Source organism: Chaetodon auriga, chromosome 11 (assembly GCF_051107435.1).
Source record: "Chaetodon auriga isolate fChaAug3 chromosome 11, fChaAug3.hap1, whole genome shotgun sequence".
In the NCBI taxonomy this organism is placed as follows: domain Eukaryota; kingdom Metazoa; phylum Chordata; class Actinopteri; order Chaetodontiformes; family Chaetodontidae; genus Chaetodon; species Chaetodon auriga.
Window position 1 is genome coordinate 15,138,554 of NC_135084.1, and position 23,699 is coordinate 15,162,252.

Below are 23,699 nucleotides of genomic sequence, written 5' to 3' on the forward strand. Positions count from 1 at the left end.
GGAACGTAATTAGAGCGAGACACTCATGCTAATCAGAAAACTGGGCTAATATCCATAATAAGTCAAAGCATAAATTAAAGTATTGGACAAATGTAAAATTTGACCTGATGATGGTGCTGGAGGAAAGTTAATGGATCACTATAGTGTTAATAATTCATGCTGATTGACAGCATACAGGAGAGTATGCACCAGATTTTAGGGCATAACCACACAACGTAAAACCACAGATGTGAGCCTCATAGTGAAACTAGAAGAAAACCACTGATAACATAAATCATCAACAATACCTCCACTCAACCCACACCGTCAGTCTTCATCGATTCAGTTCTCATGTGAAATACGAAGGTAATCTATTGTGGTTGATTTCCTTCAGCGTTTTATTTCATCTACACACTTTAGATGCATGAAGTGAAAGTATTCCAATCTGTGATTCTGGAGGCAGAACAAGCTCTTCCTGTTAACAGTGATTAAACCGAGGCTGCCTTACGTAAATAACAGACCAACCATGACAGTTTGGTAATCACATGTCAGGCTGTACGCACTGCAGGTACCTGGCACTTCTACAAATGGCCCTTTGGCTGTGTTGGTCTGTGCGTGCATGACACGGCTGTCCTATTTATGGGCGTTTTGTCGTGCTGCCTGTATTATAACAACAGTCACAGTCTCAAAGCTGGGTGTTGCCCTCTCACCCAGGAACATGACGAAAGGTCATTTGGATGATGGAACAATCTGCGTTCTGTATTGACTGTGGCATTTCTGAAAGATCAGATCAAAAGGCTCAGATTAAAAGTAAGAGCTGCTGCTCTTTAATAAAAGTGGGATCATCTGAGGTAACATTTTCTCTCGTCATACCCTCACAGCTCATGCACTGCATGTGTGGGTTTTGTCAACAAGGCTGTCCTTAGACACTGCAGTTGGATCTGAACCAGTTCATCAACCTCACAGCAACATTTTCCGTACCACTCTGTGCCGTGCTGTTTTACAGCCCCAGGCTGTGCTGCAGGAGCTCCAGTAACAATGCGTACACCTCCTCTGCTCGGCCTCCCCTCAGATACAACATACCAGTTTCGTCTACCTGCCTTGGTGAAATGTGAGAGGCAAACTGTAAACAAACTCAAACAATGAGGAGGACAGCAAGAGGTTGAAGTACAAAGTTTTATTTGAACTCATTAAGACTGAAATGTGAAGGAACCTGCTGCCATGTTATTCATTGTGTTAGTTGTGGAAAATAATTTGTTTTGCTGTGTGCACAAGCATGGTGTAACATGCAAATAGAGATCAAAACGAATATGTGGACATTACAGTGGCAGAAAAGCAGAATGATGCCTAATTAACAGGATATAGTGAATAGGTAAATTGGTGTATTTTTCCTCCCATTAGTAGGTAATAAATATTAAATTCTGAGGTGCTGGTACAGCCTCCGCATGCTTGTGGCTACCGTGCTCCTATTTATCACATTTTGTGCCACACAGGCAACTTGCGATTCTCCTCTTCAGTGAAGAAGGTGTCTCACAAGTGGCACTTAAACAGAAACATTAACAATAACTTCCAAAACACAATGTACAAAATAACAAAATAAATACGCCTCCTTTTTCAAATCTTTTTTCTTGAGGGCTTTTTAAACATCAACCTTGGCACTTTTCATTAATATTAACGAGAGTTATCCTTGTTGTTACCTTCACTTAAAGAACAAAAACCAGCAGTGCTGAAAAATAATTCATGCAGCAAAGTGTGAGAAAAAGGTCATCATACGTCGAGTTTGGTCTAACAAGTTTGCATCAAACAGAGGCAAGGACGCTCTCTGCACACAAAGAGCCGCTGTGTGAAGAACAAGGGTTGCTCGGTAAGACACTGCAGACAACAATTTTCATTCCAGTTGAAGGGAAGCAGAGCTGTAGGTGCAGAGACTCTCATGCTGTAGCCCTTATTCCACCTCTCTTTCTCTTCTGGCGCCGTCGTTCACTAATGGTGGTGAATCTCATTTCACTGCTCATTAAAAGAACATTTTTGGAGCTGGTCCATCTGACGCTGGTGGGGAGATGGTATCCCCTGGAATGAAATTAAGAGAAGTTCAAACTGACCTGTGCTCATCAGACCTGCAAAAGAAAGACAGACAGAGAGAGAGAGAGAGAGAGAGAGAGAGAGAGAGAGAGAGAGAGAGAGAGGGGAAATATTCAGCCATGCATTAAGGGCCAACAGTGACAGCATCAGGACAACATGTGGCCTGGGCTTTTTGAAACACAGCCCAAAGTATGAACACATTAGCAACACTGATTTTAAATGTTTCTGCAGGAATGCATGGAAAAAAAGGTCAAAGGGCTTTAATGAAGGCTTTTAATGTGTGAAGTCTGCAGTTACGTCCTTCTCCTTTCATGTCTTTGATCAGTGCCACTGACTGGAAAGCTTAGCTCTTCAAGTGAACCACAGCAGCACGTACAGTATCTCACACCCCGACATCACAGGCTTGTTAAATTCAATCAAATGTGCCGTTATGCAAGTGTGCCACAGCATCGTCTGGGGAGGTGCGTGAGTCGCTTGGCTATAGGTGCACATAAGCATACGGTTTATACTCGACAGGTTTTATTTTGACATACAGTAATAAAGTACAAAACCCCAGTGTGAGCTTGAGGGTAGGAGAAAATAATTGGGAGCCTGAGAGTGGTTCATACCATAAATCTCTGGGGAAGTCTCAAACTCCTCTCTCCTTCCTTCAGCAGTAAGGTCAGACTTGTCATAAGATGAGTGTCTAATTAACGCTGCCCTCTGACAGGAGGATGCCACGAGAGCACACTGAGCGGGAAAATAAACAGTGTGATTTTGAATGATAATGATAAATTTAGTCGAAAGACAAAGTCAAATAAGTGGAATATTAAGAGGCTTCGTTGTCACTCTGACATCTAGAAATCAAGCCTTGATGCTTGTTTTATGTTTTCCATAACTGGACTCCTCTCATAAATGAAATACGCCGTCAGATCGTTAATTTGTCTCATGTGATGCAGTTTATCTCTGAATCTTAATGTAGCAAAAGTTTTCATTTGGGCATTTTTGAGCCGAAACCTTTGAACAAATTCTAAACAAGCCAGCAGTCGGATAAACAAGTTGTTAACGCACAAATGCATAAGACAACGTTGTGCTCTGAGTGTTCTGCATGTATCCAGTCATTAAAACACTGATGCAGTGATCATGCACTCTAACTCCATAATCTATTCCTTTAAGTGCTTGTTGGGCACCGTGCCTGTGCAGGAGATGTGTTGGTAACACACAAGAATGATTTACCTTGGATGCTTCTGGCCAGCGCCGTGCCCCACAGTCCGTCTGTGGTGGAATCAGGTTCAGCTGAGACACAGTCACTGTTTTCCTTCGAATCCACTTGTGTCAAACAAGGTCCAGCAGCCACAGCTGTGACCTTGCTACGGCCAATCAAAAAGCTCCTCTGGCCGGCAGCTTCTTGACAGGTTGCAGAGTCAAGTTCCATAAAAGCGTCCATCAACTTTGTCAAAGCGCTTCAAAAACTGGTATTTAAAGTGCATTAAAATCATTAATACTGTCAAAATTTCCTCAAATAGTCTATTAACACTTGGTGAAATAATCACTATTTAATATTTATTCAATTATGTAAAGGTTAAATAACTTAATTTGCTTGTTTATTTTTCACTATCTTGTGCATTTTATATAAATGTGGACCCTTATAATGTTGATGTAAATTCATGTTCAATTGCCAACACAAGGCTTCACTGTGACAAGGCAGACACGTATGACAGGTATGTGAGCCTCAGCTGTAAATTAGGGGTCCAAGTACAGCAATACTTATTTGTCTTTGTGTATTTGCCAACAATAAGCATCAACAAACTGTTAATTGTGGCAGTCAAAGGTTACTGATTTAATGTCTTACTCTTAACACCACATATAAATGCTTATGTGAGTTACTGTTATTCATTAACAATCAAATAATGATTATGTCATTAATAATTCGTATAAAAAAGTACTAAATTAAGTAAGAAATCTCCAATCACTTAACTCCAAATTATGGTTAATAGTAATATTAAATAATGATTTGTTCACCATTTCTTACTGATGGCTGGTGTAAAGTGATACTGTAGATTATTTTGTGTTGGTTATTGCAGTTGGTTAAGTCGCTATTAAAAGTGAAAACAGTAAACACCAAAGTCCCTTGCTCACCACATCCGTCTCCCTCAATATTTATAATGTGTGAATGTCATGTTTTAAAAATGCATAGGCCATCTGTGCACTTGTCAGTGCAAACAAACTTTGGCTAGCTGCCCTCCAGTTGAAATCGAGCCAAATGTGGCCGCCGCACAGCCGAAGTCTTCACATGTATTTATCCCTGTGGGGCTCTGCTCCTCGTTGGAGTCTGTGTGTGCGGCTTTGTGCTTTGTGGATCAGAGATCTCGGGTCCGATACTCGGATCAGACTGCAGACTGACTGCACGTGTCCTTCTGGGCAGTATTGAGGTGAGGTAGATTACATGGTTGGTCCTTCACTGATATTTCTTCACTCTCACTTGTTATGTGTTGGGAAATTTGGCAATTAAGGCTGAAAAACAGCTCAAAGGTTCAAAAAGCAGGAATGTTTCAACATGGGAAAAGTAAAGAACGTAGATAAGACTCTGTCATTGTTTTAGTCCTCAGCTATGAGTCACATGACAGGCACTTCAGCACCAGGAAAGAACACAGCAGTCCTCCCACCACAGGGGGAGCTACATCTGTTCACACAGAGCTCTCGTCCGGCCTGGGCAGCAGCTGAGTGTGTTTCCTCTTCTCTAAGATCCTGTTGAGCTCCTCAGAAAAAGAGTAGCAGAGCGGTGACGTGTTTTCAGACTCGCTCTGCCTCAGCAGCACGTAGCTGTTGCCATTCATCCTCCGCAGGACGCTGGGCAGCGTGGCCGTCAGCCCGTTGGGGAAGTCACACTCCGGAGAGGGATGTTGCGGAGTAGGTGGGAGAGGAGGCGCTGGGGGAGGAGACTCCTTATTGGGTGACGGGTGACCCTCACCGGGGACAATTTGGAGGAAGCCTCCATCCTGGATGCCGCCGTTGTGCTGCTTTGAAACTCCATTGCAAACGCCGTTGCCGTTACAGTGACTCGAGATCGTCTTCAGCTCCATGTGGGAGGAGTTCCTGTGCTGTTTCCTGTTCCTGTTGCTCCTCTTGTTCGGGTAGGCAGCAGCTGCAGCACGTAATGAATACTTCCCTCTGTTGCCTACTCGCAGGCAGAAGCCCACGTAGACCAGGACGACAGTGAGGACCACACACAGGCCTCCGAGGATCGTGATGAGGGACAGGTACATGGCCTCCATGTTTCTGGGGGAGAGCAGCTCTGAGTGGGGCAGGAGAGGGGCCGGGGGTGGTGGCAGGGGCCTCTCGGAGGAGGGATGCTCAGTGGGTGCCGGCAGGGTGGCGAAGAGATCGTGATGGTCTTCAGCTGGCTCAATGGGTGGGGGAGGGGGCAGGTCCAGGCGGATGGTGACGTTGTAGGTAACTATGGCAACCCTGATATTGTTCTCAACGGCGAAGCAGGTGTACAGCCCGCTTTGGTCCTGCCGGGCCTCGATGATCAGCAGGCCGTCTGTGCCGGTTCTGAAGCCAGAGCTGAGGCCGTAGCCCTGCAGCTCGCTGCCATCCAGAGTCCAGAGAGGCGTCGCCAGGTTGGAGCTGAGCTCACACTGCAGCAGCATGTCATCACCCACCCGCACGGTGCGGCTCCGCAGGGCAACGTCTGAAACACACACATTAACACAGGGAGAGAGTCTGAACTCACATTATGTTTATAGGAAAACACTCAAAATTATCAAAGGCTGCCCAAAGTTATCGAAGCATAAACGCCAGTTACGTATCATTTAATTCCTGCCATCGTATCACCTTGTACAGAGCGAGAACAACGAGGGGTGGAGAGAGGACGCTACATCTTATCAGATTGAAATTGTGAAGAGAGAGACGGCATTCGCTTGCCTTGAATATCAAACAGATTTCTCTCCAGAGATGGCAAAAATGTGATTAAAGAAGGGAGAAGAGGATTTTGCCAACGCAGTGTGCATAATCAACTTTCAAAGAGGCCTTCATGCCATCTGATGACAACCATGCATCTTTCCAGTCCTTCCTAACGCTCTCTCTTTTCAATCTCCCTGTTTCATTATTCACGGTGTGAAATAAGAGATTTCTGCATACCATCGTGTGTGCTCTCACATCCACTGTTGCCATGCTGGACGTCCTGTCTTAAAGTGGATCTGTGAAGAGGAAGAAAACGAAAGCAATAAACACTCACTTGTATTGTTGGTATACTGAGATTTCTCTCTCTGTGTTGCGCTCTGTTCATATACAGTATCTCATATCAGTTATTGCCTCCATAACAGCTTTCTACTGAGTAAGCGATTCTGTCCAGATTAATCAGTGAACTTTAAGTACACAGCCGCACGCTATGTTTACTACCACAGCCAGCGTCAAGTTTCTGCCAACGCTGCGATTACGTAACAGTTCTGGGAGCTGACACTGTGACAGGGCACTGTGATACTTGAATTTAGTCAAATCAAACAAACAGAGGGGCACTTGCGGCACTTTAATCATTTGATCCAAACACACACACACACACACACGCCCTTCAGCACACACCTGTCTGCGTGTGCCATTATGTCCACACACTGGGCTCCACTCCAGGCACAGTGAGGGTCCCTGGCAAAGATACAGTCGTAGCACGAAGTGTATCTGCGACAGTTGGAGAGGGGAAGCTGCACCACACCTGATGGAGAGCCCACGTACACGCTCATCTGGGGTGGAGAGAGAGGATTTAAACACTGTAGGACTCTTTAAAGGTGTGTGTGCATGTGACGGACGGACACGCTACCTGTTTTGCAGATATCAGCACGTTGCTAACGGGCTGTTGTTGCTCAAACACTTGAAGCTCCTCGATAATGTGCAGCTGACCCTCAACCTCTACAGCTTTATGTAACCAGCCTTCATCTGTGAGAGACAGAGAAATACAGGAAACTTTTAGATTAAAGGATGATACCTACATGCATTTCTGTCCACCAGTTTCCAAGAGTTTTTCTTATTATTTTCAGTCTGCAGTGTGGATTAACTTGCAAACACTTCATACTAACTTCAGGTAGGTCATGCACTTGTTTGCTTTTATATCAGTTACAATATAGCCTGAGCCTGAGACTCTATCATCATCATTTAACTCTCTGCAAGAAAGCAAATAAGTGCATTTCCCAAAATGTTGAACTATTCTTTTATCAGACTGCACAATTAATACCTGACATGCATTCATACACACCTGTGCCCATGTATAATACATGGTACGTTCGTCCATCTAAGCCTTGGATCATATGCACAGCCATGTGTGTGTAGTCTGTGGTCCTCCTGAACAAAAGGGGGCGTCTGTCTGAAGGCTGGACGTGCTGGGACATCAGAGGATGCCTCCTGACAAAGTCCAGCACATCATCAGGCAGGGAGGTGGACACGTTTATGCCCCTGGCCCTCAGAGCATCGGTTATACACTGCAGGAAAAGGAAGCCAAAGAGAGCGATGAGAGGAGGGATGAGGAGCAAGCAACAAGGCACGATGTGGCCTGCAGGGAAAGGAGAGACATGTTCTCTGCAAATAGAGATGACGAATGGAAGGCAGAGAGGATATCACGAAGCTTAGCGAGATGGCCTGCAGGGAAAATTAAGGGATCACGAAGAAAGCTGGCGTCTGTGCGTGATTGTGTCTGTGGAAAATGCAACTTTTCACTTGGACGACAATGAGCCCGTGTGAGTTCAACAGCCGGCTTGTGCTGACACGGGAGCGACTCAGCTCTCTCTGCACCTGACGAAGGGAACAACTTCCCTTCTGCCTTTGTCCTTTTCAAATGACTTCAGCCGGCTCCTCTAAGAGGCTTTCATGCTCCCAAGTTAAAACCCTTGACCGTTACTCTCTTCCGTTTAACAGCAACGTTAAAATTAAGTCCTACAAAGTGTTGAAGTGACACTACAGTGGATAATGTCAACTCCCGTTAACGATGGCACGGCCTTGGCTGCCGCGCTAAGCCATTGTCGCCAAAGCTATGGGCTGGAGTTAATCACCATGGAAATGTATTTCAGTGACATAAGCTGGTTGTGTTTTGAGCCTCATCCTTGAAGCTGCCACTCATGTTCTCTATCGTTTTCCCTCCATCTTTCCTTTCCTGGAGCAGTTTTCTGGTGTGGATCCTTGGAAGTCGGAGGGGAGAGAGACACTTTTTTTCTGTGCCTCATCTTGTGTTTAAGAGATCGAGAGGGCAGCAATGCGTGTGTGTGCGCGTTTGCGTGTGTGTTTACCGTTCCAGGTCGTGGGTCAGGGATCTTTCCAGTGTATTCCTTCCACGTAGAGCCCGAGTCCTCGTTCTCCATGTAGGGTCCTTGAAAGGCCTCTTGGATTTCAGACAGAGAGAAGCGACACACTGCTGATGCCTTCACATTTTTCCTAAAGACAGTGACACACACACACACACACACACACACACACACACACAGAGTTAGAAAAAGACCAGAGCACAGGCTGCGAACAATAACAGCAGTAAACCCAGTGTTGCCATAGGGACAGCAGTGGAAGTACAGTAGATCAGTGGCTCACCTAGCTGCAAAGATGGAGACAGACAAATGGAAAGACAGGACGGGGGGGGGGGGGGGGGTTGGGGGTTAGGGGGGCGTTATCATCAAGAGATAATACAAAGCTGATTGGAGGTCACACATCTCTGGGAAGAGATGGCGAGAAGAGGAGAAATGGTTTCAGAGGGGTGTAGTAGGAGTTACAACAGACAGGAGAGGTGGAGCTCGAGAGGAGACAGCAGCACCCCGACAGAACGAATGCTGAAGACAGTCATGGTTTGTTTATATTTTCCCAGCTTCCCAAGTTTTGGCTTAACACTTTTCAGCAGCTACGTCATTGCAGTGGATGAATCATGCTGGAAACTGGTCTCTCCAAAGGGCCATTTCAGATTTTCCTAAAATTAGACCCCTTTTATACTATTAATAGGAACTTTACATGCAAAAGCCATTGTATTTACTGGCCAGTTCAATTCATTTAATGGTTTCTCCGTACAGAAGGATTTTTTGGAGTGGCAGGGTGTGCTATTGCCTGCTGTATTCAGACTGCCTCCCTAAACACAAGGGATGAGTGAACACGATGCATGCATGTAATCCAATGCAATTATACCTCACTGATAAAGCTTAAGCGTTACATGTTTGCTCTCTTTACACTGTGTCAGGGCTGCATTAAGCTACTGCTAAAGCAAACCAAATATTTGCTGCTTCTGCAGCTTCCCATTAAAATAGTTTAAACGGCAGACAACTGTGGGGAGACTTAAATTGTGAAGCAGCCACAGGAAATGTTTGTCTCTGACATTAGCTGACCATCATTGTTAATCAAAAATGCATCAGGTTACAGATCCAAATCCTCAAATCCTCAATGGACACAACTTTACTGTACCCTTCTGTTGCGTGGGAAACTACTTGTGCCATGTGCAGCATGAAATCAGATCACAGTATTTTTATTTATTTAATATTTTTTGATCAACTTCTATATTTAAACAGTGTCGGTTTGTTTGGCTGCACTGTTCACCAGTTTCTCTTTTGTGGTATTTCTGTGTTTGCTCTATTGTTCCTGTTACCACATTAACTGCAGGTGTAGCCAAATCAACCATGACTGAAAGCTGAAGGATTACAACTTTCCTTCCCATCTAAATTTGCATTTTTAATTCGCACCTCAAGCTTCTGCAAAACTTCTCCACCCAACTTTAACACCATTTAAACAAAAAAGCTGTCCTCACTTTGTCTTGCCTCTCTCTCCATCTCGCCCCTTCCTGTCTTCTTCAACTGGCTCAATGTATTGACTGCTGCCTTTCATCTTTTCCTCACTCATTTGCATTTGCATCCTCAAAGTCCCCGGCAGCCAGAGATCTTGACAACAAACACTCACCACTCCAGGCCGAAGATGCCGTAAAAGAGCGTGTCCTGTGGCATGTGGCCGGGCACGACGAACACGCTGCGCAGCATGTTGAAGTGGAAGTCGTACTCAGGAAGAGAGCATGTCAGCCTGGCCTTGAGGAAGGACGTCCACCGTTTCTGGAGAGTTAAACGGCCTCCTCGGTCCCCCTGAGGGAAGAACGATGGCGGATAAAGGAGAAACAGAGTAGGAGGAGAGAGTAAAGAGGGTCATATGAGGTTCGTCCTGGATGAATGACAAAACACTCGGCTCAAGGTGGCACACAAGGGGAAGTGAACCTCCTAAAGAGTGCAACAGATGGCGATGGAAAGCAATAATGATGCATTCAATAAGGTAATGGCTTCCCATAAGCCCCCACTGTACAGGTCTGTGTGTTTTTGTTTCTCGGCACACTGCAGTACACCTTAACGGTGAAAATGTCTCGATGGGTTCCCAATGGATAAGTTTGACTCAAGGCCACAATTCTTTTGGAAATCCAGCAACTGGCATCATCTTGCCCTTCGATTTTAACTTTGAAATGTATTCAGCCAGCGGCATGCCGCTGCAAGGCATTTCTATTAAGATGAAACAACAAATATGCCGCCAAGCTTTCAAGGAGAGAACTTGTGAGCTGACTTCATTTTAAGGTGCCACAGGAGAAAACAACAAGGTTATTACACTGTACAATTGGCTCTCAATATTCTTAACCCCTTCCTGGCAGCAAGAAAAGTTCATCATTCACGTTAGACGGCAGAGGATGCGAAACAGTCTGCCTCCCCCCTGCAGTCATCCATCCCTCTCACTCCGAGCCCCACTGACTGAGCAGCCCATTCATCAGCTACACAGTCTGCTCATCTAATCACACCGGTGCCTTGTTACAAATGCATTCGCCATCCAGCCCCTCATCTCTTACAGCACCCACTCCTATCATTAACCAAGACATGACTCAAGCTTGTCTGATGCAAGGCTTCACTCCCAGTTTCAAATCATATCCTGCGTCCTTTAAAAGCTGCACTCACTTTACAAACCCGCGCCACTCGTGCCACCCTGCTGTGGCTGTAGGTTGGGGTCTGCTCCTGGCTCGTCTCGGTGAAGAAGTAGTAGATCTTATCATCGTCGCCGGTGCTGCTGGCCAAGCTCTCCCTCACCAGTGCAGAACCTACGAAGTCTGCCTCTGTATGGGGGAGAAAAAGAGGCACTGACTCTGGCTACTTGTAACGAGAGGGGGAAAGAAATGCCAATTCCAAAACCAACACAGTTTACACAGATGGTAAAAACAAGACTGTCACTGCATGTAAAAAGTTGTAATGCTTTAAGAATTAGTGAAGCACGCAGTAGCTGATGTTAGAAAAGTAAAATAGTGCATTATTGATCCACCGGCACTGATAAAGACTCTACAGCAGATTAGAGGCTAGCCGATGTAGAGACTTAAACCTGGTGTTAGCTGGCTGAGCTAAAACCACTTGGACCACCCAGCATGCTAAACATGCTAAACATGCTAAAGGGCTTTTATCGTTCCAGCAGATTAGCTCACCATTCAGCCAGCGTGTGGGGGCGTCTTCTGTCTTCAGTGTGGGAGATGGAGAGTTGCGGCGGATATCTGGAAAGCTCCTAAACTCATACTGGGAAGCTGTATACATCTGCTGGTCTGGAGGGAAAGCAATTAGTCAGCTTCAGTATTTTAGTAAAACTCTGGAAGTGACTGTCAATAGCTGAAGGACTTACCGATGATGAGGGCAGTGTAGCCTGTTGTCGGGCCATAGGGACATTTGTCTCTGCCCTCTTCAGGCTGGGACGCCATCACAAACCTCTCCTCATGCTATACACGACAAAACATTTGGGATAAAGAGGAAGACAGTTGGTCACCTTGTCACAGCAAGGTTCACATCTGTAGATGAACAAATGTGTTTGACAAATGCAACGTGCAAACAGGTTGCAACAGCGAGAAATTAAATGTCAAATGTACTTAAGAGAGCTGGAAAGGCTGTAATGTGTTTTGCATTGACATACTATGTATGCACAGAGGGGTCTGAAGGCATGAGTCCCACACACATAGAGATGAGTGGAGTTGAACCTCTGGAGGAAGCGGATGTGATTAAAGCACTCCGTCTGGAAGAGGAACAGAAAGCCAGAAAAGACATTATGGTGAGGGAACGAATATCAATACATATGAGAGAACCGCATATAACAAGATGAGAAGAAAGGGCTGAGGGAGAAAGAATAACTAAATGCCTACCTTATTGTCTTTTCCCTTGAGCAGACACTGACGTTTTTGCTCGGGGGAGGCCTCCCACTCAATCTAATACACACCACATAGCATACAGGGAGAGAGAGAGAAATTTGGATGGTTTCACATCACTGACTTGCATGAATTTCACCGCAGATCTGACAGCAGATAAACTGAGAGATCTCTTTGCGTTAATAATTCATATATCAGGAATTTCATAGTCTCGGCATCTGAATTTACTGTGTCGTTGAAGAGCATCTGTTTTTTCTGTAACTCTTCTGCAGCAAGGACAGTTGACTTAAAGTATTAACACACACACGCACACACACCAGCAACTCCATCATATTACAGACGCCACCGCTGTATTAACATAAATAGCATAACAGCTTAACGTCAGGTTGTCACCAGGTAGTGACACAGCAGCACGACAGGTGTAAGAGGGTTTTCAGCTTCTATAGGTACTTAAAGGGACAGTTAACTTAATGCCATTATCCTGCAACATGCAATAGGCTGAGGACTAGACACCGCTGATAGTACAAGTTTGAAAACTGAAGATCTGACGTCTTCTCTCTAAAGCGCTGTCACTACACATGTACTGAAGAGAAAATGTGTTTCCTCTTCAAAATACTGGCTGTTCTGCACCTCTGAACAATGTCATTACTTGACATTTGCACATGAATGCACAGTTTCCTGTGAATAACACTTGAAACCAGCACAGGAATGGCAGACTCCATCACTGATGATGCACAATACCATACAGAGAAGTAACTAATGGCAAGAAAAGAATACATTCCATTCATAAATGGTATCTAAGACTGGGTCTGACATGAAGAAAATCATAACAATTATAACTTAAATGGTGATTATAAGACAAGGAAAAGGGAAAAAGAACTGTAGTCACACCCAATGAATTTGAATTAACCTCTTAAATGCCACAGAACTTTTATTAGGACCATCATCACAAACTTGTGGTCTAGAGAAAGGACTGTTAAACTCATAAATTTTATTTCAAATGCAAAAGATCTCAGGGTTTCCAAACATACCACAGAAGTCAGGTTGAAATGCAGAGAGATACGTACAAAACCAGGAATGAGACATTGCAAAATCTGCAATTTGCAGAGTTTGTGAGTTTGAAGTAGAGTAAATCCTGGCACCACTGGGTTGAGGTAGATAGTATGCTAATTACTGCATTAATTAGAAACTGTTCCACTGTCAACATGCTCCAATATGTGGATGATGAGGATGAATTCTCCATCTATTTAGAGTACAGTGGGGAGATACAATGCCTAGTAGTTTTTTTCTCATTAAATATGTAAGTTTATTCAGGGGTAACAGGGGAATAAATACTTCTGCCTCAAATTGAAACAACGTTGCCTGAAAAAGTTCCTGCATTGGGGAATGCAAATGAAGCCCTGGCAGAGATGAAGCTATGGCGGCTGAGGCACACAACGTGCAGCAACACCGAAACAAACAAAACTTACAGTGAGAGCAGAGCTGGCTGAGATGTCAGAGGCATTGAGAGCGAACACAGCCCCCCGGGCCCCGACGTAGAGACGCTCACTGTCAGCCTCCAGCAACATGGTGCTATAGTTGACTGCAGAGGACTGGAAGCGCCTGCAGCCCTGGAGACCTGACAAAGGAGAGGAGAGGGAAGAACTGGCTGTTAATGAAGGTGACCTTTTGTAACCTGACTGCCTCTGCTACGCCTGTTTAGCAAACCAGTTCCAAATATTCCTTAAAGAAAACGCCACAGACATCCATACACCACACATGCTCTTTATCCTCATCTATCCTCTGTAGTATCACTGAACTGATTACTGTATTGTGCACATCCACACACATACAGACTCTACTGTCATCTGGGTTATAATGTGATAATTTGAACAAAACTTAACGTAAAAATCCACACTGGTGGATATCCGCACAGCAAAACCTGTCTTTGAGGGGCTTGACAGAGCCCACAAATGTGCATAAAGTTATTGCCCTCAGGGAGGGGAGTGTTAAAAGCACAAGAATGAGCACAGCTTCCATTAAACCTGACAGCATGAGAATAAAGGGTGAAATAGAAATCTCTTCTTCTTCTGTGATGGATTTCTCGCTGCACGATTGTGGAACGTAAGAGGTAAGAGGGCCTTGTTCTTTTATTGCAGGGACTCAGAAATCTGAGATTCTGTTTTTAGACTGATAGAGAAATCTTCTTCTCTTAATCTCCATTTACTGTAGCAGCACAGAAAATCTCTTTACGTGACTTCACGGTTCTTTGTGTTTAGTCTGAAATGAGAAAAATACACAATAACTAACACAATGGGAAAACGCGACAGCAGTGATGTTTTATAGAAATTCCCTTCGAGGCTGTTAATCTACTGAATTTGTCTTGGTCATTTTCAGTGTTGAGATGATTGATCAATTATTGATTTGTTGATAGACATAAAATTAATCAGAAACAATTTTAATGATAATTTGTTTCATTCATTTATTAAGCAAAATGTCCCAAAAATGCGTCTCCCCTATCAAATGTTAGGATTTTCTTTTTGTGTCTTTTATATTATAAATTTAATTAGGGCTGCAACTAATGGCTAATTCAACAACTTTTTCCTAAATGATTATTGATTCTCTTCATCAATTGATTTGTTCTGTCTATAAAAAGTCAGATGACAGTGAACACCACTAAGGTTGTACAGCCACACCACTGGCTCTGTGTGGCTTTGCTTCAGCACAGCTGTGCTTTGAGCTAAATGCTAACGATAGCATAGCAACATGCTCACAATGACAATGCTACCATGGTCCCCATCTTGCATTTGCATTAACACTAACAAAGCAGCATTAATGCGCAAAGCACAGCTGAGGCTGATGGGAATTTCATTAGTTTTGCATCCATCAGCTGCAGAGAAATTTCACTCAAAACTATAAATATCAACTTCTTGGCATTGCTGGACGAGAATTTAGAGTCATCAAATAAATATCATTTGTGATACTCCAAGATATCAGTGGTGGATAGACTGACCAGCACAGTGTTGTCATACACTGGACCCCACTGCTAGCAGAACTACAAATGCCACATAATTCTGCTTTTCTCTGTTTGGTATAGTTATATATAGCACTGACCAGATATGAAATTGCAACTCCAATATGGACAATGAAAGCCCAGGGATTATGTTTATCCTACACAGCTCTGTTGAGGCGGAAGCAGATAATGAAAAGAGGCCAAACACCACATCAGATTTCAGACATCCATTTCCACTGAATGTGGGTTTTTCTGTGGTTCGAGGTTTCTTTGCTTTGTGTATATGCCCCCCGTCCAGTTTTTCCAGGCTATATTGGGATCAGTCTGTTTGACAGGACAAGATACTAATGAGGTTCACTCATACAAACACTCAGCAAAGACAGACAGACAGACACACACACGCACACGCACACACACACACACGCACACTTAACACACTGCCATGAAGTCACTCTGGAGAGTTATGCAAGTTCTGAACATATGACCTATCAGGACTCCACTTAGCCTGGGTAAACATGACACCACTGTCAGCAGACACACACACACACACACACACACACACACACTCACACACACACGTCACAGACACAGAGAACCTCTAGGCATGTTATAACCACAACAATATCTCCACGAGACAGCTGTGACGTGAGCAAACAGCGTTGTCCTTTATGGAAACATGACAATTACAATGTGTAAAATGTCTGACGTGACTAAAGCTGAGCAGGTTTTACTGTCAGCTGTTTAAGTCACCTTTCATGCCCACTGAGGAGCCCAGTAGCTCGATATACAGCCAAACAGAAAAGTGTCAGACTTCCTGCATCCTCAGCCAATCCACTCCCCCCTGCACGGTTATCAAGTGAGCTGTCATTAAGATTCTTATCAGCTGCTGCAAAACACGATCTGCTCACTTCAGCAGCAGCAGCAGCAGCAGCAGTCAGTTCCCACCCCCGACTGCTCCTGGGTGATCAGGTGTCTACTTTTCTTCTCTCATTCTCAGCAGGAGACAAAAGAGTATTTCCTGTATGGGATTTTCGGAACAATGACTTTTCCTACGTGATGTGAGTGTGTCATTGTGAGTGAAGACCATGCAACACAGCAGAGACAATGCCTAAGTTTCCTCAGTGTAATCCGAGCATTAGGAGGCACAATGCCTGACAGTTGGAGCCAGGTAACTAAAAGCAACCGTGCTGAGAGTGTGACGCATACGACCGCACATTTTAGCCTCAGTCTGCAAGATCATGTGAGAAAAGGCTTCATCGTATGGGGAAAGAAAAGGGGAGAGAGGGAGAGAGGAGCCCAGATGATATTATTTACTGAGCAAACACTCCGGGACCTCAGCTGATCAGCAAGGTACACAGTGTTCAGGGACACACACACACACACACACAGACACGCGCCCGTACACACACCTGACTGAACCTCTACACGTTGGACCGTGACATGACAGCCTTACATGCAAATTCACACTTGAGCGTCAGGCCGGTTTACGGTTCAGAGTATCCTGACATGCAAACGGGCCCGACAGGCGGTACTGAAAAAACAGAGTTAAATCCACTGACTGCGACTGATGTCAAAGTGCGGCATACTCTCAAAACACCTGACAGGCTGGCATCAGTGTGTGCAGTGAAAAGGTATTCAGATGTAACACCAGTTTTCATTCTCTTTAACAACCTGCTCTCTGTTTCGCCAGATTTTAGCCGCTCGGCTCCTCGAAACGGAGAGCTGGAATTCATCAAATTAATCACCTTTAACGACCTCGCTCCCACAAATTTGTTCACTTTCTTTATGGGGCAAAAAATGTGACGCTGCAATGAGGGGTGAACACAGGTGTGTGTGTGTGCGTGTTTGAATGTGCTCGTGTGCATGCATGTGTGATTTAACTACCCCACACAGGTTTGGAGGCTTCGCCTTTAGGTTGCTAAGAAACACAGAGATTAAAGAGATTACGGGTAAGTTTGCACATCGAAAGTCTTCTCATCAGGAGGAGGGAAGCAAGAGAAACAAAGACCGGAGGTAACCTCAAGGTAAAGGAATGAAAAGAGGGCAGCGCAACCATGAAAAGCACAAATTAATGAAGGTAAATGGAGTAGAAGATGGAGTAGAAGAGACAGAGCTGAAGTGCAGAGGAAGAGAGATGGACGGCAGAGGAGGGGGAGTGGATGAGAGAACGATGGGGCAGCAGACAAGGAGAAGAGGCGTGTAGGAGGACCTGTGGGCTGGCTCGAGCTCTAACCGATGATTTACACAAACTGAGATAAAGGTACGAACAGAGACTCACAGCAAGTGGAGTATCGGTGAAAAAAAGAGATGGATAATGAGCGCAAGTAGATGATGTATGAAGAGAAAGACCAGTGTTTGGAAAAAGAGAAGGGGGGAGGAGGGACGTTGTCCTGCACGTAGATCTTATACAGTGAATTTGGCTGCAAGTCAAAGTGGAGACGTGAGAACATTTCTTTCGCGCGTCTGTGTATCAACAAATAAAGCTCAGGATCAGATAACAGCTTTAAGGAGACACACACACACACACACACATGCCCACACATGCACACAAGAATACTGTACACGGCGGTCTTGCGCCATACTACAACAGTTGTCATGGTTACGGTGCTTCTCAGCTACCTCCGGCGGTGTCAGTCTCCCTGGATGCTCCGCAGGGATCCAAGAGTAAGCACTTCACTCATCTGCCGCTGCCTCTGTAGCACCTCAGGCTACATGCCATCACTCACACAAGGTAAACGAAAACTAATGGCGGTTTGATAAAAATGTAAAAAAATAGAAATCATGCTTTACAGAGAAGCCAGGTGTGTGTGAAGGTGAGCCTGAGAAGAAACTAAAAAAACAAGATAAAGAAGGAGGCAGCTGCAATATGACAGAGAAACTGTACGCTCCTTTCCAAAAGGAGATCTGTTTGAAGAAACAACTGCTGGTCTGAATGTAAAGCGCTGCAGGAGGAACTGAGTTAAGGCATTTAAGTTCGGGTCAAATTGATAAAGATCTTTGATATGCGCCAAAAACTGTTCAAAAACACCCTGAGTTTAGAACAAAAGCCACCGTGTGCTTGCGTCCGTGCTTACCGCTGCTGAGCACTGTGACGCGTGGAGTCACGTCCAGGTCTAGGGGCGCTCTGAACGGGTAGCCGGCTGCTGCACACACGCAGCAGTTCAGCAGCAGGAGCCACGCCGCAGAGGATAGAGCTGCCTGCATCTCCGCCGAGCGTCTCACGGGGCGCACACTCTCCGACCGGGGTGCACACACATGCAGAGGCATTCACGCAAGCATACTCGCCCTGCGACTCACATACACCTCTGCACACACGCCCCCGCGCTCGGACAAACACCGGCAGGCAGCAGTGCTGTGGAAGAAGAAGAAACCTGAGAAAATAAAGCACACACAAAAGCAACAGTGTTAGCAGTCATCTCCGCACTAGAGGCAACATAAAATGCTGTGCGTGTGGGCACTGTAACTGAAGGCGTCACCTCAAAAAAGTCAGAGGACAAGTTGAAAAAGGCTGGTGAAGTTGAGCAGCACAGTTCAAACACATTAAATGAGCTGACGTGGAGGATTTCGCAAAGATGACGACAGAGATGTGAAAGAGACACAAAGTGCATTCGCTCAATAAGATATTGGAGGCTTCTGTAGATCAATGGCGCTCTGTGAGACCCGGCCGGCTCTACGTGTTGCGAAGTCTTGCAGTCTGCGGTGAGTGAGCAGCAGCTGCCGAGTGTAAACATATGACAAGAAAAATCATTAACCAAACAATGACTGTCAAACAGAGCTACGTGCCGATATCGCTGCCAAACACTTGGGGATTGAACGGCGGTGTGGAGCAACCCGGACCAATAAGGTGTGAAACCAGCTCAAACAGCAGCAGGCGTACCTGAGAGGAGCCAAATCCACGAGAGGAGAAACAGTAAAATATGATCATCTCTGAGATGTGTGCGTGTGTGTGTGTGTGTGTGCGTGTGCTGTGATGTGAATGTCAATGTTGTTCCAGCGGAACAAGACTCCTCTTTTGGAGGAGTGAAGGGAGAAAGATGGTGAGAGGAGGGGAGGGAGGAGATGATGAGAGGAGGAGGAGGAGGAGGAGGAGGGAGGAGATGCTGAAAGGAGGGGAGGGAGGAGGTGGTGTGTGTGTGTGTGTGTGTGTGTGTGTGTGTCACTTTCACATGCACCAGCGCACATACCAACACTGACAATACACTGACTGTGGAGCATCAGTGACTTTATCCAGCTTTATTTGGAGGAATGGTGACATCTCTCTTTCTCTGTCTTTCAAACACACACACACACACACACACACACACACACACACACACACTCCTTCTCTAAATACTCCACTTCTGTCTTCATTGCTTTCCCAGTTCCAAACGTAAACAGTCCCACGCTTTAGCCCTTTTCTCTCACATACGGGGCCTCTAGCACCCTGCAGAGCTGAACGTTCAGGTCCAGGGAGCCTGCTTGTTCCTGCACTGCATAATGTCACGGACTAACACAGCAGCGTGAAGGTGTCGATAACAGAGATACTGTGCTTTTAACGGTAGGTAGAAACAGTGAGACACGGAATCGCAGCGCTGTGATATTATGACCTTTTACTACCCACCGTTCCACCCACGGGACACTCGCTCTATGTAAGACTTTCCTGCACTGCTAGCACTATGGGAAGTTACGTGAGCATAGTCAAACATGTAATATGTGTCCACAGATGCTGATCATTTTCCTAAAACAAGCTAAATGAGTTTTGAGATTCCTTTTCTATCTTCCTGCAGTCGCCTTTTCCAGGTGATTTCCCCTGTGGTATGAACTCAGAGAGATGTGAAACCCACAGTAGGTTTAGGTAAAATCTAGGCGAGGAGAGGAAATACATCACACTGATTCACTCCTCTTCATCATTTCATATAATTCCACGGTAATGCACCTGCGAGTAAGGACTGCAAATGCACCTGTGCGGGCCAGCCGCCCGTCTAGTTCTGAGATGATTAATTGATTAGTCGAGTCCTTTTTTAAGAGAAAATGATCAACGTTTGTTTATTCCAGTCTCTCAAATGTGAGGATCTGCTGCGTACCTTTGGGTTGTGGACTTGCCTCGCTGCCTTGGGCTCTGACAACTTTTGAAGGGTATTTTTCCCTAATCTGTGACATTTTAATAAACAATCCATTGTAAATTCATCAACAGATGAATAGACTATGAAAATAATCATTATTTCCTCGCATTAAAAAACACGACTTTTCAGCAGCTGACTCTGACTCTGACATCTTGGTTGAGATCGAGATATTTCTACTCTAAGGCAGTAAAATTAAACCAATCGCTATGAATCAATTTAAATGCTTTGGAAGTGTGATGCAAATCCACCTTATGGTCTTCCAGGGGTGGAGAAATAACCTCAAAAAACAGTGAAACCGAGGCTGCTTTTAGCAGTTCCTGAAATGTAGTCGCTTGGGAAATTTTCCTCTTGTGTAAACTAGTTTTTAGAGGTTTCTACAGCTCTATCTGGCTCCCAGTATGGCAAATACACTTTGGGGACACCAATTATTTCAGTCATACATTCTCCCTCAGGATGTGCTGCCTCTCCTGAGGGCTGTCAAACACTGTGAAGGTGTGTCAACTGCCCTCCCACCCTTGTCTAAGCTGCTCTTAAAAGGTAACAGAGGAGGTGCACTGAGGAGCTCTGTATAAGTCATTCATCCGAGTCATGCACACAAAATCACTCAAATGGGCTGTCAGAGACTAAATCCTTTCGATCAGTCAGTCTGTCAGTCAGCCACAGTGGTCCTGACGTGGTCTTAAAATCCCTAAAGGAAGCGCAGTCTGTTTGGATTGAGATGTTTCATGGGACAGAGAGAAAGAAAATATGAAGGAGGGGACCGAGAGAGAGCAGCCAGCAAGGAGGTAAAATACCGTCAGAAAGTCCAGCAGCGCAAAGCAAAGAGCCAGTAATTGAGACATTCCTGATTCTCTGTCATCTAAAATCCATTACCCCTGACTTGCTCTGAGTATCCCGGACCCCCTGAATGCAAAAGCTTTCAATTGTTAATTGGCCACTGAGCACACCAGTCAAAACTTTGAGAAAATGTAGAGAGAGGCATGCTGGAAATGAGATGAGGCTGACCCAGAGGAAATCACAGCGGTCTCCTCCGCTCACCACCTAACCTTTCGAATCTGTCTCCCTCCCGATCTCGCTGCCAGCGCTCGGTCCCGAGACGTTCATTCACAGAAATGGATTTTATCAGGCAATTATAAAGTATCTATAAACCTGCCTGAACAGAGGAGATTGGAGCACTGCGGTGACAGCTCCATCAACAGACAACAATTGTCCCGAAGGACTTGAAACTTGTTTTTTGAGTCATGTGTGTCTGTGTGAGGGAGACAAATGGGAGAAAAGATTAGAGTCAAAGCCATTGAGCTGTGTTTCAACTGAGACAGACTGCATTAAAACACTCTTGTTACACAGACAGACAAAGGGAAGCCAACTGAACTGAACTCTGTTTGTTCTCCTGCTTTACACTTTGTACAGCCACTTTGTGAATGTAACACTGGGATCTTTAAACTTTCACACTGGAGTTATTCTGCCAGCACGAATAACGAGACAAAAATCGTGTATGGCCGTGTATGGTGTAATCGTGTATCACTGAAATGTACCATTGTTTGTAATTGCGCATACGCGACCTCACGGCTTATTTGTGTTATTTGTGAGAATCTTTCCACTCTGCAGCAGGTTTTTGTTTGGGTTGAGTCCAAATGTGGTAACGGTTTGGAGTCTAAAGTCTAAAATTCAAGTTTTGTTGACAGCCTACAGACAAGTTTAGACAGCCAAAATGGATCTCATTTAAGAAAATGGGAGGCTTACAGTCAATTCACGCATGTGTTAAGATGGTTTTAGCGATAGTATATAAGCCAAAATGTGAGGGAAAAAAGGAATAACGTGAGCAAGAGCAACAGAGGTGGAATAGGTGCTGTGTGTACAAAGTGGATAGAAACAGAAGAAGGAGAAGAAAATGGAACAGCTTACAGATGGTATGTTTGCAGTTTACGTTGGCAAGAGAATAAATCCTTGTAGAAATAATTGATAGAGTAACTAGAATTCAGCCTGAACTTCCTGTTTTCATAAAGATGTATCATGGTTGCCCCCTCTGAACTGTGCTAAATCCCAATGAAAGGCTGCAGAGAAATATTGAGTTAGGCCAAAGTGAAATCATTGGGGAAGTCATTATGAAAGCCTGATTAATGGACAGAGTCAACATCTGGATAAGTTGAAACCCAGTTCACCTCCCCTTTAAAGAATGAGGTGGAATGATCACAACAGGAAGAGGACATCGACTCTGTGTTAAATGACCACATCTTTGCATATCTTACAAGCATTTACGTCCACTTACCAAACCAGTACATCATGAATATTCAAAGACAACACAGGCAGATGAGCGGGTTCACTGGGTTCCCCTATAGGCTTAATGAGTAGATCAACAGTTACAAAGACCATCAGCTGGGACAGGAGACGGCTGATAAACAGATCAATCATGTCTCTCAAGTGCCCTCAACATCATCAGTGTGTTTACCGCTGATTGGCTCTGATCAGAGCTGCTCAGCTGGCATCTTGCCATATGTTTTCCACATGAATCACAGGCTGCAGCTTTACTTTGTATGTTGCCCAGTTCACCCACATCCCTGTTGATATCTGATGGATGGGAAAGTCACTCCACCAATGCAGCCCCAGAGGAGTTATAACGCAGTAATGCAGTAAAAATGAAGCGGGAAGGCTCATGATGGGTCACAGTGTGTGTCAAATACAGAAATCATCCAGTTAAATACACATTCATGGTGTCAGCTCTGGCCTCAGTTGTTGGTATGTTGCACCTATTTGAACTGGGCTACTGTAAAGAAGCAAATTCCCCCAAAATGAGACGTACATTCCCCAGAATTCATATACAAATATAACAGGAAATGTATTTAGTAAAGATTTAGGAGATTAAAAATAATTGTAGTACACATTATCACCGTATCGTCATTGCAGAAATACCATAAAGGTACCACAATACAAATATATCAAGATAAAGTGACTACTAGCAGTCAGTAAGGTGTTTTTTGTTTTTTTTGCTTTTTTTTTGTGGCAGCGGTCGTGTTCAGCGTGTCTTACCTGAATCAATTCCTCGAAGAGAAGGAGATGTACGCTTCCTGCAGCTCAAGACAATCCGACTGGACTTTAAACGTCTGCACACGCTGTCAAAGAAGCACACACTGAACGTCACACGGCAGCCTGCTGACACTGGGACTGCCTCGAGACTCCACTCATCAGCCGTCACAGGTGGCCCGCCCTCCCACGACGTCCACTTGTTCGTGTTTTTCCTCCCCACCAGCCTCTGGATGAGGAAGCCCGGTCCCTCTCTCCTCACCAGCTCTTTGTTAGGTGATGATAACGCGGTTCCTGCTTCGTCTCACTTTTTTGGGGGGGTTGTATCACGCGGCGCGTGGACAGTTCCAGTTGTGAAGCAAAGTGAAGAAGGTGCACGAGTGTAACC

At 44.9% G+C, this 23,699-nt stretch overlaps 1 protein-coding gene across 1 annotated transcript; it reads right to left on the reverse strand.

Moving 5' to 3' along the window:
- Nucleotides 1-1,136: 1,136 nt before the first annotated feature.
- LOC143328445 (semaphorin-4G-like) lies at nucleotides 1,137-23,471 on the reverse strand. The gene is made up of 16 exons (XM_076743588.1): nucleotides 23,318-23,471; nucleotides 18,263-18,559; nucleotides 13,666-13,814; nucleotides 12,194-12,256; nucleotides 11,968-12,066; nucleotides 11,683-11,776; nucleotides 11,492-11,605; nucleotides 10,977-11,131; nucleotides 9,952-10,127; nucleotides 8,313-8,457; nucleotides 7,289-7,511; nucleotides 6,857-6,972; nucleotides 6,625-6,779; nucleotides 6,184-6,242; nucleotides 3,277-5,734; nucleotides 1,137-2,096 (listed from the first exon to the last, which is right to left on the reverse strand). Exons 2-15 carry the CDS (start codon nucleotides 18,453-18,455, stop codon nucleotides 4,728-4,730), a joined length of 2,748 nt encoding a protein of 915 aa, XP_076599703.1. The 5' UTR covers nucleotides 18,456-18,559; nucleotides 23,318-23,471; the 3' UTR covers nucleotides 1,137-2,096; nucleotides 3,277-4,727.
- Nucleotides 23,472-23,699: the final 228 nt, after the last annotated feature.

Excerpts from the sequence above, each read along its gene's own strand:
- LOC143328445 (XM_076743588.1), bottom strand. The coding sequence starts at position 18,455 with ATGCCTCTGCATGTGTGTGCACCCCGGTCGGAGAGTGTGCGCCCCGTG. Across the intron at positions 11,606-11,682 it reads CTACACTGCCCTCATCATCG|ACCAGCAGATGTATACAGCT; the intron begins GTAAGTCCTTCA and ends CTTTCCCTCCAG. Across the intron at positions 6,243-6,624 it reads ATAATGGCACACGCAGACAG|ATCCACTTTAAGACAGGACG; the intron begins GTGTGTGCTGAA and ends TCCTCTTCACAG.